The sequence below is a fragment of the Acyrthosiphon pisum genome, chromosome X (assembly GCF_005508785.2).
Source record: "Acyrthosiphon pisum isolate AL4f chromosome X, pea_aphid_22Mar2018_4r6ur, whole genome shotgun sequence".
Lineage (NCBI taxonomy): Eukaryota > Metazoa > Arthropoda > Insecta > Hemiptera > Aphididae > Acyrthosiphon > Acyrthosiphon pisum.
In genome coordinates, this window is record NC_042493.1 from 46,257,156 (window position 1) to 46,276,158 (window position 19,003).

General features: G+C 28.5%; 1 protein-coding gene across 2 annotated transcripts in view; it reads left to right on the forward strand.

The window, feature by feature from the left end:
- Positions 1-19,003, forward strand: part of LOC100159508 (ABC transporter G family member 23) — a 101,771-nt gene that overhangs the window by 63,005 nt on the left and 19,763 nt on the right. The window contains exons 1-8 of one of the 2 annotated variants that reach the window (XM_001945330.5): positions 9,718-10,225; positions 13,755-13,887; positions 13,958-14,112; positions 14,203-14,310; positions 15,230-15,323; positions 15,414-15,566; positions 16,168-16,295; positions 17,125-17,347. In XM_001945330.5, the coding sequence (XP_001945365.2) occupies positions 10,059-10,225; positions 13,755-13,887; positions 13,958-14,112; positions 14,203-14,310; positions 15,230-15,323; positions 15,414-15,566; positions 16,168-16,295; positions 17,125-17,347 (1,161 nt within the window). In that variant the 5' untranslated portion in view covers positions 9,718-10,058. Of the gene's footprint in view, positions 1-9,717; positions 10,226-13,754; positions 13,888-13,957; positions 14,113-14,202; positions 14,311-15,229; positions 15,324-15,413; positions 15,567-16,167; positions 16,296-17,124; positions 17,348-19,003 lie in introns of those variants that run through there. The other variant, XM_029486565.1, reaches the window with a different exon arrangement.

The window sequence follows — 19,003 nt, forward strand, 5'->3', positions numbered from 1 at the left end:
ATTTTATTGATATTTATAGAAAAAAAAATTAAAAAAATTGATATATATATGACAATGTCCGTAAGCAGCTCAAAATAAATCAAAATATTTTGAAAATGTTATGGTGTATAGAAGATGCTAAGATAAACATTCAGTCAAAATGTCATGTATCTACGGTCATTTGTTTTAAAGTTACACCAAAAACCAAATTCAATTTTGTGAAAAATCGATTTTGCGTGCAAATTCCCGTTTTTCCTTAATTTTTCTTTTGTTTTTCACGGCGCTTTTGAAAATTACTGGGAATTTTAAATTTTGACCTCCCCAATGCACCAACGATATTCACTTTCCAATCGAACAAGATACTGAAGTTGATAATCGAAGCATTATTTTGACTACTTATCATCGTGTACACAGACACAATAAAAATTAAAATTAAAATAAAAAAAAAAACACATCATTGTAAAATCAATACATTCATCGTTCCACTCAGAATCTGAAATTAAAAAATTAAATAACTACTATAATAAAAAGTAGGTACATTCCACTTCCTTAGATTTTGTTCAATCATTTTCCTTAAAACTTAGCCTATTGTATATAAAAATATATTAGCACACAGCTAATATATTTTTATACATTGAAAATTATCTTTCAATTGATATTATGGGAGCATATTTTAATATTTCATATAAACTAAATTGTTTAAACAAGGTATGATCTACAGTCTACCTACATTAATGTTTGATGCAGTGCCATATTATTTTAAACGTTACCTAATGACGTTATGTAGATAACGTGTATGATAACCTACACTATAATTCCGGTATTACGATAACTTTTTAACAGCCGTCTACTATTTATAACATTTTTACGGTTTTACTTATTAGTTATTAGTAATGTATGGTGACAATATGGTGGGCTAATGCCTACTACTATTAGCGTAATAGCTATTAGTATTAGCATACGCTAATGTCATAAAATTATATTATGGAAATCGATAAAATTTTCGTGAAAATCGTGAAAAAAAATAACAAAAAAGAACATGATGGGAAAAAAAAATTTGCTTCAATGTCTTCAGAATAACGTGAAATGCATTTACATAATATTATAAGAATTATTATCTTCAAATCACATATTATCACATTTTTTTCTATAAAATCCTAGTCCTATTTAATTATTAATCATTTTTTTTTTTGTAAAACTAATGTTACTAATGACATTTGATTTTTTATAATACCCCCAAATCTTCCGTTATATTCGTATAATATTGCACTATACAGCTGACATAGCATAATATTATAAAGCAAGAACTACTATTTTGATTTAAGTAACTCGTTTTATCGTGGTGTGCGGGTTAAATGTTGTTCAATGAATATAATATTTGTATTACAGGTAATTTTTTTTTTCTGCTTATGGGTATAGAGAATATAAACGGAACCTAATTAACCGATATTTATGTGTAATTGTATATTGGTTCGTGGCTGAATCCTGTTCACATTGACTTATAAAAGTAAAATACATAGGGAACGGCTTTACACGTACAAAAAACCCTCAAACGTGATTTTAAAATGCACTTAAAATGTAATTCAATTGAAAACAATTTATTTATATTATTATGGAAAAAACGGTATAAAAAAAAAATTAATTTGTTATTTTGTTGTCTGAGACTCTGAGCTTCATTTATATATTAACTAAATTATTATTGTCTCTGGTTGATAAAAGGTATTATAATATTGAATTCATATTAATTGAAGAACGAATTAGTCTACTTAAGCATACGCTAGGAAGTTGTTAAGTACATACTTGTTTTTATTTAAAAACGTAATCTGAAAAATTAAATATATCCAAAACAGTTTTTAAAAAGTGAACAATGTATAACTATTCGAGCCATCTAAAATAAGAATGGTGTTATTTTAGTACAAGATCTGTTTAAATAAAACACATTTCCTATCAGTATTCATATAGCTCATTCTAATAAATAAAAGAATTTACATAAACATTCGTTACTCAAATTACTATATTATTCGTATCTATATAGGCACGTAAACTTTAGGTTATTATTTTTAAAAGTGATATTCGCGGTAGTGGAACTACCAGGGGGGAGGGGAGTGTCAATCACTGGGGCCCACAGAATGTAAGGGCCCTGGTCCAACTAATAATAACCTATTTCCGTAGGTACCTGTCTACTTGATAGCAAATTTTAAAATCATATTATCTTAATGTATGCAACAAATTTCACAAAATACCGACTAATATAGGTATACCTACTAATACGTTTGTAACAATAAAACATAATACAATGTGCATATATTGTAGAAAAATACGAATATTTTGTATATTATCTAATATCTGCTATCTAGGATCAACATGTCATGTATTATCGAAATATTATTCTATACATTTATTAAATATGTTAATATTACCTCATTTTTTCCAATCTACAATTTATCGACTATCCCATATTTTGTTCACAGCAGTAAGCGTAAGGCGTAACAAAATTAAATTAGGACCCCTTCATTAAAAGTGACACTGTAGTCTTAGGTGACATACAGTAGCATCACTGGATATGCATAATATAGGCAGAACAAAAAAATGGTACAGGGTTGTTGGTCTGGTGTGTTAGGTTAGGTGAACATGTCATACTTATCACGCTTATTAGTGGCCAATTGGCTATTATAATATTATTAAAATTGCATATAAATTACTCGACACGCACATAAAATAGACTGCAATGGTCGCGTGATAGTATTATGAAATGGTATTACAATATAATTTTATCTTTACCGGGGAACTCACTCTGCTGTATAGGAGATACCTAGTGTGTACCTATTGTTAAGTAAGTCACTGTAATATTAACGTAGGTATTATATATTCGAATAAATCACTGTGGAGATAGGTACCTATATGAAGTGATATATTATGATAATAAGTAGAGACGGGTGGTTGTGTCAATCTCTATTCCTAAGGATATTTAATATTATATTTTATAATACTATCTACTTATTAGTTATTTATTTTTGAATTAGTCAGTATTATAGTATTACAGTACGTTAAACTTGAACCAATTTTTAACAAAATCATATTATAATCGCATCTACATCGCATACTACTATTGTTATTATAACCCGTATAACATAAAAGTCTGCAGTACCTAGGTATTAGATACCAACGTACTGTATATAACGGTGAAAATATAGATTCGTGGTATACATAAAATAAGTCCATATATTTTTAACATTTTTTTGTACATAGAAAATAATAATACACCGAGTATTAGCGAAAAGCTTCAGTCATTGCGATTAATATGGTTTGAATTAGGTACAATGCAATTTTTGATTACTGTTAAATCGCTTTATTTTTCGTTTAAACATCCAATTTAGTTGAAATAATGAAATTGGAACAATATACCTATATTGTGCATGGGTACAGTTATGTATTTTCGTTAAATAAAAACACACGAAGATCCTTATTAAACGTTTATGTTTAAGTATTCAAATTGAAAATGTATAGTTTTAAATACGAAATAATTTGCACATTTTTGTGATTTTTGAAAAATTAGAATTTCAAAAAAATTGTAATTGCTATAAGAAGAAATTTTAAGTAATTTCTTATAGTCATGTACTAAATTTTCAAGATTTTCGACTAAAAAATAGGGCTTGTAGAGAATTCCTTAAAAGTAATAAATGAATACTTGCATTGTTTTTAAGTCATTATTAATAATTTATTGAACATAATATATTATATCTCTATAAAATTATGTTTATAAAATAAAACACATTAATTAGGTAGGTATAGTTGGTTAAATATATGTGAAATAAGTTTATCACTTCCAGAACAAAAGGTTAACTCCACCTATAGTGATAATATGTTATATTAAATTAATTTAAAAAAAAAAACTTGCGTAATAATATACAACGTCTATACTTACCATACGCAAGAGTCAACATTAATCATAATAATAAGTAGATAATATAATGATTTATTATATTACTTAGGTGTAAATTGATAAAAAATAATTATGTTTTACTCGTAGGTACAACTCGTTTAAGATTATAGCTCATTAAAATGAATAAAAATACTAATTATTGAAATTAATTGAAAACATGTGAATATATTATATCATTAATTTTTTTTTTTATAATTATTTGTGTATATTATATTTGATCAGAGCACCATTTGTTATACTACTCAGATAAACTGTATCATCTTAAATTGTTACTTTCATTATATCTAAGGTGGCAAAGGTCTACCTGTCGTTTTGTTCTTAGTCGCACTAATAGTTTCATAAACTTTTAACGTTTTAAATGATTGCGTTAATGTATTAAATTAATTTATTTTGTAGTTATGAACAGGCACGGATCCAGAGGGAGATGCTAGGGTATTATATCATCCCCTTAACATGTTGCTTTCTGAAAAACAAATACTCTTCACAACAGTATTTTTCAGTTGGCTGGGGAAATTTTTAAACAAAATTAGTTCCGAAAAAATAAAAATTGAGTTGCAACATTTTGAATACTAAGCACATTCATTTAATGTCTAAAAAAAAGGTTTTCCATTAGGATGGAGTATACTGAATACGAGACCTTAACCTTAGCAGGCGGATACTTGTTTGCGCAAATCTTTTTTTAATTTACTACAACTCGTTTGCTCACAAAACTGTGAACAATAAAACTATAGCTTATATAGGTACAGTTTTGGGTGTCTTAGGCGGGTCCCACACGACTACACGAGACAGGACCGTATACTCTTAAACTTTAAAGCATTACAATTATTTTCAATCGTGGTTTCTCTTCAGTTGTCATCTATCAGTAACTATAATCGCGATTTCTGTGCTCGGCACTCGCAAAGTACCCGAGCCGTGTAGACTAGCTTTAATCTCAAACAAACACGTACGTACCTACCAATAGATATTAAATAGGTACATAGGTATTTACAATTATTTTAGTGACTTAATATTGTAAAAGTGATTGTAATTGTAATTAATACTTTTTTTTAAACGTTAAAATTGTGAATAAATGCCTGCTAAGGAAACTATGCTAAATTAAATAAAAAAAGCTCAGGAAACATTTTTCAACCCACCAGGCTATAACCAGAATATGATTAAACAAAAAGCCTTAAGCCTTATAAAGGGTGAATGAAAATGTTGTATGAGTATAATAATTTTCCACCAACGGTAATGACCAATTTGAAAATTTAGAGATACGCAGGTTATGTACGTGGGTAAATTTGTTTGAAAAAAAGTTTCTATTGTTCGTAAATTATGCGCAAATGAGTTGTGGCTCCTTTGCAGTCCCCATAAAAAAATCCTAGATCCGCCACTGGTTAAAAGTAAATAGTTTATCGTTAGTCATAAACTCATAACTCATAAGTCATTACTCAAAATATTGACTAGATACTTTTTTAAGTGCAGACATCGTTAATTTCTTAGATTATCTATATTGAGTCAAAGTTGGAAAACATTTTGATAAATCAAATAAATCTGTTTCAACCTTATAGTATTTGAGGTCTTGTAATAAATCGATTTAAGCAAAAATTCAATGTCATACTAAAGATTTTAGGATAAAATTAGTAATATTTATATTTAATTGGAAATATTAGTACTTTCACTAGGTATTCATTATTAAAATGTAAATGTTCATATTAAACACTTAAGTAACTTGATTAGGTATAATACTACTACACATTTTGTCTATTATTTTAAAATGTGAAAAGCACCTGTACAATGTACTTGTATTGGGTATATTATGTGACAATTGTTATTATGTGAAAACAATTATTAGAGTAATGATAAAAATTAAAATAAATACTTACCTATTCCGTTTTCATAGTTTTCAATAATTAAATGTAAAACTGTACTATACACCCTGTAACAGATAGAACTGACTTTTGGAATAACTTTTGTTTTAATCAATATTTTAATTTTTTTTTTTTTTATATATAATTTATAGCTACTTGCGCTACACGTGTAATAAAATAAAAATTATTTTAATTTTTTAATACCAAAAATGAAAAATTTTAAATTTGATTTAAATTTTTTTGAATAAATTTAAAATAGCCAATTTGCTAACATGGGTATATTTCTAAAACATGTACTAATCCTATAATTTTATCAATTTTTGTCATAAGTTTAAGTAGCAAAAATTTTTTTTTGGTCAGTTCTTTCTGTTACACTCTGTAGTCTAAAATATACACAATAAATAGTGAATGTCGTACAAAAATGACATCAGCAGATCAAGTTATATTGCAATATAAATAAATAAATAATAGAACAGAATAGTGAAGCGTTATCACCGCTGCATAAAATATAATTAAAACAAAAATTTCATCAAATAGTTTATGTATAGATGTTGGAAAATGCAATGTAATAATACATTTAATATAAGTAATAAAAATGATTTTTTTCAAAGTTTCATTTGAATCAGTAAACGTAAGTACGTGGTCACATAAAAAAGTGGTAACTCATTCTACTGTAAGGTTTAGGTTACGATAGTACCTCACCATACTCAGTAGGTTATTGATTTTTTTTCAAATAAGAACAATTTATTAAACAATATAAAAATACATGCAAAATAATAAACAATAATCAAAGCAAAGCTTGTGTAGGAGGCAGAGAGTTATTTACTTTTACATTACAATTATTATTATATACCTACAATTAATTAATATAATATATTAGAAACTATAGTGCGCAATGACGAGACAAGTTTGTTTCATATTATTAAATTTCAAATAGATAAAAATTGCTAAAAGTTTTATTAATGTTATATCCAACATTTTGTAACATAAATCGATAAGCAGTCAAAGTATTTTGAAAACTATATAAAGTCTATATATGGAATATTAAATTTTAATTTCGCTATGCTACTGTGTACCTGTACCACATTTATCTATAATCGTTGAATAACACTTTACAAGGTGATATATTTAAAGCGGAAGACTCATTTTTTCAAAAAATAATATTTATCTAAGAATAATATATTTTTTGCTAATTTATCGATATACATTATTTTTTTAATCTTTCCTTTGTTTAATCACAACATATATTTTTAATTTTTATCCCAAGTCAAAATATTTTTGAAGTAGTTTGATGAATAAAAATCTAATTTTTTACTAGTAGATTATGAGTCATAATTAAGTATTTAAAGTTTTGATGAGCGCAGTGAAGTGCTTAGTAGTACAAGAGTACCCCACATAATGTTCCTTCACTACTCCTCTAAACTTTAAATACCAACTTATAAAGTTTTCACGAATAAACTACTTGTCCGAAATGTTATTTTTATAAATTGAAATACTCTGAATAATATTCTGCTTCGAAATATGAAATTAACAATGTAAGATTATATTCTCATTCAAAAAAGTATGAAATTTCAAAACTGATAACAATACAAATATTATTTTTTTCCAAAAATTTTGTTTTGTAACGACTTAAAATTATGTAAGTAAAATATTTTTAAAAATGTTAATAATTTTAAAAAATAGATTACCCGGTATATAATATTAGTGAGCTCTTTGTACGGTTTCACGCATTATTAATTATTAACGACGCATCACATTTATCAGTTCAGTTAAGACGGTGGTTGTGATGAAAGGTAATTAATAATTATGTACACATTGCCGGAAACAGTGTGTTTTAACCTTTTTACTTTTAACCTTAGTATTTCTAACTGTGTAATCTTATATTGATACTATTGGGCTTACTACAGTCTACATAATATTATTATTTATTTATTTATTTAATTAGTTATTTATTTCAAATAAACGGACTGTGAGTACTATTACAATATGATAATTAATGATACTATTATATAATGCAGTTACGCAATAATGTTATAATTGTGGTTTCCACTTTACTATAATATGTAGATACCATAACTAGTTAGTACTAATCAATTGCCTTCACATGCTAAATAAATTATAGGTATAATAATTTTGTTTTGAATAATAAATTAAAAATTATATTGTTTTCAATGAAAATAACAAATATAAAATTGGCTATTTAATTTTGTATGCATTAAATATTTATGTAGTATGTGCAATTATTGTTATATGAATTAGCTACATTTATTGAAGTATATTACACAAATTGCATTGATATTAGAAATCACTGTATTAAAACAGGAAGGTATACAAAATATTATATGACAGAGGAAGTATATACTATTAAATAAAAATGAACAAGAAAAAAAGAATTTGGTATTATTTATTGTACTTAATAAAAATATTGTTTCGTGAAAATTAGAGGGTACTAAAAAGCAGTAGCATCTAGTGTAAAATTGAAAAATGTTATAGCCTTATAGGCTTTGCAGATCATCCTTACTTTAAATTCTTACTTGTTGTAGTTTGATAATAAGTCAATATAAATTTACTCTAATATACAAAACAAAATATTGTTATCTGGTTCTATACCTTACTTACTTCTGCGTAACGTAAATTTGATAGATATGTTATAAATTTCAAATTTTTAAGGTATAGATAACACTTGTGCATTGACACAAATATTCGGGCATGACTCATGAGACACTCTAAAACTCTTCCAAGTCCTCCCAAATCAAGTCTTTATCAATAGTGATTACTAATTACTAATGAGTAAGTAAATATCATTTCTTTCTACAATTTTAAAATTGGAACCCAAAAAATATTACTGAAATGAATAAAAATATTGAAAATTTGGTTTTTGTGGTAGGTACTAGGTACAGTATTCCGGATAGGTGATTTGACGATGTAAACACGGGTGGTAAGGATAGTTGTTTGGTATTACTTAGAAAATGTGGTGAGAGAATATAGTATATTACCAGACGATAAGTGTGTTCGTCAGTTGTATATTTTACTTGTTATGTAATGTTTAGTGTTTACACTTATAGATTTATAATTGGCAAATTATTTGAGTTGAAAACGGGTGACACCTTCTCCCGCACTATTATATTTATAGACACGAAAAGTAAAAAATATTTAGTACCTATATTTTTCCCCTTCTCCACAAAAAAAAAATTATTCGAAGATACGTAACTGTGACACTGCGACATAAATATTAAATCTACACTTAGAGCTTGGCACAATTTGAAATAAATCGTCATTTTAGGATTATTAAAATCTTTTTTTCCGAGTTAAGTTTTCCAAGATTTTGTGTAAACATTATATAATTAGGGAATAACTTTTTTGCATAGTTATGTATGACTGCATGTATGAGTGTGTGACTTATTCTTTAGAAAATAATATTAACTTTAACTGTTAATACATAATAATTTGATTTGCAATTGATTGAGTCTATAATCTCTATATCTATAATTTCTAATGATTTTGAATTTTAAAACAGAATAATTTGAAATGTTGCCTAGCTTTGGGTTTACTTACATGTACATATTACGATATGCCTACACGTTGTTGTACATAATATCATAATATTATGTACGATATACCACAGGTTGGGTATATAGGTAGGTACGCGTTACGCGTCGCGTCGATTGGAACGAATAAAAAATTCGCAAACGACAAACGGACATTCTTCGTGTGGCGATTTATAAGTACACATTCATAATATTATACCTACCTATTTCGATCACGTCCTGGGCCGGTACGTGGCGCAGGATATCGTATACAACACACACACACACACATAATAAATAATAATATAATGATCGAATTGTGTGTGTAGAGTGGTATTGGTACAACAGACGTGACGTACGAAAAAAAAAAACTTATCGTCGAGGGGGCAAGCCGATTTCGCGCGCCACGGTCGGTCGTCACCCAAAGTGCCGACGACGGCTGCAATTAGAGACAGTACACGACAACTGCAACAGTGGCAATATGCCCCACACGCAACAGTCGACAATAATTCGCGTTATTACTGTTTTTGCGTTCGCGCCGTCCATGTCATAATTATTGTATTATTTTACCGACCGATCAAAGTGCGATATCGTCGCCGCACTCGCTAATAATAATACACTGAAATAAACGTACGTTTGCGACGGTGTTCCGCGGTACCCACTTACATTTTTCCAGAGATACTTTTTCTACACCTCGTGCCCGGTTATACGCGTGTGTGAGACTTTTGAACTCTATTCGTGTACCACACCGTGACCATCATGACCGCGTCGGTGGTGACGCGCGACGAAGCTCCGTCCGAAAATGTGCAGCAGACCGCGGTCGTGCCCCGTCCCTCGTCGGCGGTGGTCGTGAGGAGCGCGTACAAGCAGTACGGTCAGACGGCCATACTCAAAGACCTGAACTTGACTATTCCAACCGGGAAAATGTAAGTACCCGTGTACTGATACCTAGGGTGGACGGTTTATTTGATATACGGGAATACCGCGGTTATTGCTCATATACCGTAATACCGTATACTATGGGTTAGGTTAGGATGGGTCGACGCCATCGACGGTTTTTTCGGTATACAGATTCTTATACCGCAATACTAGTATCCGATTTTAATACTGTCAACCCTATATGTAACTCTATCTATTACCTATACTTACCTAATAATCACGTAATCACGTGACCGGTACGAAGAAACGATTAAGCGTCGAAAGCGCGCCTTTTCTGTACAAGGAGACGCGATCTCTATAGGTAACTAGAACATTTTAATAAAAATGTCAAGATTTAATAACTTAATATTAGTTGAGACCAACGTGTAATTGCTTAAACCAACGAACTTACAGCTATACTCAATAGCTATAGTACTTATGCGTGCAGCGATAAGAGCGAATAGTACCTATAGGAAGTTATAATTGAAAGTGGCACAATCCCTCTGATGCGATAGTGTGATCCAGCACATGGGTGATATTAAAAAATTAATTGATTAACTTTTTATCAACTTAATTAAGTTAGTATCTTTCTGTGTATTAACTTCAAACTTTTAATGATAAATATAGGTACTGTTTGTAAGACTATTACCTTATGTCCTCAGACCTTACATCTCAACGTATTAACGTTGACTTAATTAGCTCTTACTGTTCATTAGGTATTTAGTAAATATTTTTTTTTAAATTGTATGAAGGTATAACTTAATTAAAAATACAGGCGAGTATTTTATGAGTTATTAAAATATTTATTTTAAAGATAATAGTCCTTAAAAATGGTTTTAATGAAATCTAAAATAGATGTAACATTGAATATAGTATTTATTGTACTTGGACCATTTTTACAATTAATAGAATAATGTATATAAGTATAGGCGGATCTATTTCGACCTTGAGCACAGATGAATTGACATTTATGCGCTTGAACACTTATTATATATTAACAATAAATAGGTTTATAAATATATTATTATCATATATTATCTTCTGTACACATAAAAGGAGTCAGGACTCCTTCATGACTCCAGTCATGACTGACTGTTTTATAGGGGTGAGAGTCCATATACGTTGATGCATTCGGCTATTGTCAATAATTTCTTGTAGTCACGTTTTGTAATGTTTTATATTTAAATTACCGTGATAATCAATAAATTATTTGCTGATACATGATTTGGTACCTAATTTTTATTAATTTTGGGAGGGTGGCTTTGCTTAAAAACAATTTCGGCTACCCACTGCGAGGGACAGTATTTTATTGGGGAAGTACGTTGTTATCGTCACAGTAAAATATGCACTAAAAAAAAAACCCTGAACTCGAAATTTATACCTTCCTTAACTTTTTTCCACGCGTTTAACTTATTGATGACGAGAAAATTTCAATGCATGTTTCATTTGATTTTGAAATTCAGTTACAGCTATTCTGAAAGCTGTAGTCGCAGTGACAGCCTCTTAGTTGTCCCGTGTTCTAAAAGCTTTATGGTTATAAAAATGATTTTTTAGTTCTATGTAATGTATAATATTGTATTATTTAATATTATAGTAGTCAGAATTTAGAAATATTCTTAAAGGTTTTACCTATTTTTTTATTATCTATACATATTTTATTGATTATTTATGTATGTAGGTACAGGTACCTACTGTTTTATTATGTCAGGGACTTAACCCAAGCAGTCTTGTATACAGGATTTTGCAGTTATTATAAACATTTGTACTGAATAATAGTACCAAGAAAATTGAATTTGATTTGCAGGACACGCAAAACTCAAATAAATGTAACAATTGTGGACGTTTTTTTTGTGTGTCTATTATTAATATCTATTCTAGTGTATAAAATTTCGTCGCAGATTGTGTTTTTACAAACAATTGTCCAGGCGAAATTGAGCCGAAATTAACTATAATGAAGAAGTTTACCATACAATATTATAACTTGTAAGATAATTTTAAAAACATTAAATAAATTACAAGCTATCTATAATAATTACTTATCTATAATGTCTATCTACAGTCATACCTACATAGATAAGCACTAAACTGAAATTGTCGGTCTCATAAAATATGAGTCCTCCACCGATTACCGCTACCGCTACGATACTTTTTTTTTGAGTATCTCGCCCAACCCTGCTTGTATTGTACAATAACATAGTATTTAAGAGGTACCGAAAGTTTGTTTTGTCTATGACAATTAATTTCATACCTACCTAATTATTGGTTGGAGAATTTTTTGGTTAGTATTAGTCAATGTTTGGGTGGGTGCTTAAGCTTTAAAAATAAGCTTTTCATTTAGCTTATTTCATAAGCGTTTTAAAAGACATCGATTGACTGTTGCAATATCTGTGCTGTTCTTCTTAGGCTAAGTACCTGCAATGTACCACCACTACCACTAACCACTGTACCGCGAATTTTGAAATCAATCAATATTATAATAAAATTATGTATTAGATAAAAATCTATATTGCCTAATATATTTATTATTTTAATAATGTAAAAACATACTTCATAATATTCAATATAGATAGTTCAATATACCAATAAATAAAACCTTTTTCGGAGCTGCGTGAGTTGATAATAGTTATCATGTCATAGATGACAAACATATTATTATAATATATCAAACAATTTTTTTTAACGTATACCTATAATATTATGCTATTTCGAATTATTATTTTTACCAAAGTACCACCGCCAGATGGTTGCAATTGTAATACAAATAATATTATTGTTATATGATAGGACAACAACTTTTGTAGTAATTAGTAATTAATAACTATTAAGTAGGTATATTATTTATTTACAACAGTAAAAACATAAAAAGAATTGTCATCCTACTATAATGGCTAATGATTGGTAGGTATTAAACTTATCAATTTGTTTTAATTTTTTCATGTGTTTTCAAATTAATTATTATTTGGTAGGTAGTTTAACGTCTCGAAACTATCCGGCTTGTTACTGAAACATAAGCCGTATTATACTAAAATATTCTAAGTACAATAAAAAGTATTGGGTATACATTTGACAATTTTATTATTCTACTAATATTTTTCATTACATTTTCGAAGTTTGGGTGAATATTATGGTACGAGTGCAGAGTGGTTCACTTATGATTAATAAAAAAAATCTTTGTGGACGAATATTATACGAGACAGTTAAAAATAATCATTTCGACAAAGTCGATCAACAAAATATAAAATTATGATAATAACAAATGAGGTTAAAAACTATTCATCATCAAGTTTATTATTCATAAATGTCACACCAAACAATTTTTATTACTTTATACGTATTCAATACAACTTTTCGTTTTATACGGCGTAAGGGAAATACGAAACCATCAAAGTGATAGTAGTTTGACACTATTGTAATGATGAAATTTGTTTCTATATGACTATAATATCATAATTTATATTATGTATAGGATTCGGAATTTATTAGAAAAAAACCATTCATTCGGACAAAACTTAACTCTTACCTGTTGTTCATTTTCAGATACGGGCTATTGGGACCCAGTGGCTGTGGAAAAACGACTCTATTGAGCTGTATCGTCGGACGCTTACATTTAGATTCCGGAGAGATCAAACTCAAAGGCAAACACATATCCGACATCGGATATATGCCACAAGTAATGCCACTTAATCGTCTAAATTATTTTAATTTTTTAATATTACTTACCTCCATCTGTATTTCTAAAGGAATTGGCATTGCACAATGAATTATCCATAAAGGAAACGTTCACGTATTATGGTTACATATTTAATTTGTCAAATGATGTTATTGAAACAAGAGGCCGAGAACTAAAGGAGCTCTTGAAATTGCCATCGTACAGTCTGAGTCTAAATGAGATTAGGTAAGTAGTAGGAAATTTGACAAACGTGGTTTTCGGTTAATGTTACAAATTAGTGTAACAATTTTGTGATCAATTTGATTTTTTACAAAGTGGTGGTCAACAAAGAAGAGTATCTCTTGCAGTAGCGATGCTCCATGATCCAAAATTGTTGATTTTAGATGAACCTACAGTTGGCCTGGATCCTTTAATTAGCCAAAGGTAATTAAATATGGATTTAATAAAACTACATATTTGCATTAGTATAATAGGTATCAATACAAAATATACACTGTACATAGTTTATGCTCTGTAACCATAGGTAATACATATCGGCGTAACAAGGTAGGTGTAAGCTAAGTCCCCCCCTTCCCAATAGACGGTTTTAGTCCCCCTATATGTTTTTATTTGTTAGCCCTTCCTGGTTAAAACCTCACCTTACATAAAAAAAAAACTGTAATAGGTTCAATACTTCAATGTATAAAATATTTAATAATTATTATATTAGGTATATAATATGTACCAATATAATATTAATATTTTAACATTATGGATGTTCATTGTACGAGTTTATGAATGACGAGAATTGAAACATACTTCAGGTCGACCATAACATAAACCGATTTAGTGATCTTTCTATAGTAAAAATATACCTATATAGATAATTATATTTCTAGATAATCGATAGTAATATTTTAAAAATATTTGCATCTAAACATTGTAGTATTATACAGTTAAATATATATATACATATTATACTTATTTTATTTTTAATACCGAGATGGGCGCTTTTCTCCTTTGGCTCATTTTTAACTTCTTTGGTTTTCTATGATTTTAGCCCTGATATGATAGCCCTATTAAATTATAGTTACGCCCATGATAATATATAATACCTACATAGTACATAGGTACCTAATGGTTAATACATAGGTAATATATATTATGTACCTACATCATATAATAATATGCTGTATAAATTATCTATGTGAAATATGTGTATTATATTATACCTATTTATACAGTGTGACAATTATAAGTCAGTTTAAATTATATTCATTTATTGTAAAAAAAAAAGATTAAGTGAAAATAAATTTACCTATGAATTTATTTTACCTGTACTAACTGAAATTTGGATTTCTAGCATTTGGGAACTTCTATTGGATCTGACATCGAATGAAGGTAAAACAGTGATAATCACTACGCACTATATTGAAGAAGCGAAACAGTCACAAATGGTGAGACGAGTTTTTATCAACTTTCTTTATTATAATATAATATATAAACAAACATATTATATTATATCAACAAATATACTTTATTTATAGATCGGTCTGATGAGAAAAGGTACTCTTCTTTCCGAAGCAACACCAACAGAACTATTGACTTCGTGCAATTGTTCGTATTTGGAGGAAGCATTTTTGAAGATTTGCCAAAACCAAGTGGCCAAGACAAACAGTTTTAAAATACCAGTAAAACAAGTACGGAACAATACAGTTTTTTTTTAAATAATATAAATATTATATAAAACGATTTTCCCTGTGTGATAAGTAAATATGGCCATATGGGTATAATAATCAATGTTTGATACTTATATATAGGTACCATTGTAACTTGCTTGTTTTATTTTCTTATGCCTGAGCATTTTTTTTTTAAACAATCCTTAACTCTTCATTTCCAATAATTGTAACGTATCATGTTATGTGGTACTTATTAATGTTCAGTAGGTATATATCATAATATAATATACCTATTATTTTTTAAATAAATAGAGGTATGTATAACGTTTATGAGTTTATTACCAGTACTGTTATATATAATATATGCTATACATATAAAGGTTATAATAATGTTTAATTTATTTAAAATTTTTCCCTAAATACTTAATTTAATTTAAATTTATCTTTGCATTCGATCGTTGAAAGGCCACACGCACTGCGCATAAACGAATGTAATATTTTTATTCAGTTGTCGTAAGCATATTAATAATAATTATACAATCGGTACATATAATAATCTATATAACTACGTAATTTTGGCGATTTAATATTTTCTATTTAATATTTCGTGTTTATCCTACAGCCTACAAGAAGGTTTTCTTACGCTCGAGATTTGCCCCCACCACCGTTGTTAAACAATACATTATTCACATTTGGTCGTTTCAAAGCTCAGGTGTTTAAAAACATTTACCTGTTGAGAAGAAACATACCGTGAGTACCTACAATATTATAATATTATATTATTAATGGATATACAGGGCGATTCACCAAGCATGCAACTCCCTTTTTTTCTTCAATAATGTAGAATTTCAAAATTTGATTTTTGGAATTTTTAAATAGGTATGCTATTTAAGGTAAAATTTTCAAACTGTCAACATTTTTTGTACTACATACTTATAAGGAGTGTTCTAAAACTTCTGTTTTTCAATTTTACGTACCAAAATAAAAATTCTAACAAGTAGTTTTTGAGTTATTTAAGTTTATGCACTAAGGTAATTAGGTCCATGATAATAGGTTTGGAAGATTTTAATTATATATTAATCTATTAACATTAATGATTTTTAAAAATGATTCAAGTGTAATAAATACTAAATCCAATATTAAATCTATTTTATATTGTTGTAAAACCATTTTTAAAGCTATACATTATTCTATAGGTATAAGTAAAAAAAAATTGAATAACGAAGAAAGTACTCGTTTGAATTTTAAATTAGCCATCAAGTACATCAACATTTTCAAAAAATATATCCACTTAATAATTTACAGTAAAAAAGAAGGGTTTTCATTTGAAAAACAGAAGTTTGAATCGCCACTCTTTAAGTAGATAGTGCAAAAAAAATTAAGAATTTAAAAATATACTTTTTAGGTGTATCTAAAAATTAAAAAACATCAGAATTTGAACAATTCCATTGTTAAAGGAGAAAATTGGATGAGCATCGTCGCAGAATAACTCTCTATATAATATTTTTATACTTATTTTTATACTACTTCATATTAACTTCTTCATCCGACATTTTGTTTTATTATACTGTTTATAAAGGTTTACCCTATTTGTGATCTTCTTACCACTGATACAGACAGTATTATTCAACATCGCTTGTGGCCATGATCCGAAACATTTGACATTAGGTATATTAAACGATGAGCCTGTTAGTCAAACGGGTACGTGTTCGTTGATGCAGACGAAAAATTGTTTTTTGGACGGAGGCGTGCCGGTCAGTTGCCTGGTATTGGAAAGATTGAAAGAAAAGACTTTCGAATTGGTAATATTTACAAACAGATATATTCATTAGGTACTGTTAACACAGATTTTGCGTTTGAATGTTTTTAGATCTACGCAATTTGCGTGACTTTAAAGCAAACGTGGGTCTTCGGTTTGAATGTCGTGTTCAAAAAGTTATTCATTCGAATTGCGAGTGTTTGAAAAGTTAAAAAAAAATGCATGCTACTCGATATTATTCCTTTACTAGGAAAATATATGAATCATAAAAATGTTTTTGTTTTACAACCAAAGTTTCAATAGAATTTGACGCTTGTATTTAGTTTTGAAGCTAAGTTAGTCCGTAATTATTGATAATATTATAGCTAATGTATTATTAATGTATTACTTAACATTGTTTTGGTTTAAAATCACGGGTTGTTTCGTCTATTTTTTTATACATACTTTTAAATTATTTTAAGGTTGAGTAACATTTTCAATTTTCTGAAAGCTCAGGTAGCTTGTAAATTTATAAATTTATTATTCTTTCATTTTTCGATAGGATTTTCTTTAAGAAACGGTCTTTGACAATATTTTCCTAAACTTTTCCGGCATTTCAACCTGTAGAACCTCATGATATTGGTTTTGATAGGCGTTTTATTTTTAACTGGTTTTCATAAATTTCAAACATAGTTTTTATTTGTGTACCTACAGTTTGTTAATTATATTGATCGTGAGGGCAGCACCTCGACCGGCAAGATCTATTAAGAAAATTATATATAGATCTTGTCCCACGACATTTACATCGGCCGTCACTACTGTTTCGCTGCCACTTTGGTAGTTATATTATTATTCTATAACTGCATAGGTGCATAGCTAATAATATAGCTGGTTGAAAAATAATAAGTAATAATAATTAACAATACGTCGATTGCCTGCACTAAACATGATAACATAAATCTATATAATCAATTGAAACGTTTGTGTGTAACTGTGTAATCGATCCACAGTTATGCCTATCGCACTAATGCAGCGATTCTTAACCTTATTATAATATCCGCGTACCACCTACACCAGTTTAAAAATTGTTCATGAACAAAATTGTTCACTCGACCAAATAACCTTTTTTTTGCGTATCAAAAATCTATACGTTATTTTACACGAATAGAAATTTATTTTATTGAGAACTAAAAAATTATGACAATATAAGCATTTAATGCACCAAAAGAAAATTAAATGTGTAAAATTATTATTAATATCTAATAGACCAAATAATATTTAATATAAATAACGATTTTTTTATAAAAGGAGATTTTCTTTGGGTATCACCTATGAGATTTCCGTGTACCATAGGTTGAGAAACTCTACACGAATCAGTGGCGTAGATACGATTTTTTTTCTGGGGGGGGGCTTAAAATATATTTATGATACAAATTACAAGTTATTAGTTAAGCTAAACGTCATTTTTATTTTGTTTCAAATTGGTATTAGTTATAAATAGTTGCAATAGTTTTGTATTAGACTGTTATAATAATTCATAAAATAAAATCCAGTCGACGTCGTTATCGCTGTTTTTGTCGATTTTATAATTGGTTATTATTTCAGTAATAGTTATCGAGGTCTACCTATGATAAAATTGTTATCGACAATAATTTTGTCGACTTGTCGTGCTATATAATTTATTAATCGTACCGTCGGACGTCGGTAGTTTGCCGAAAGT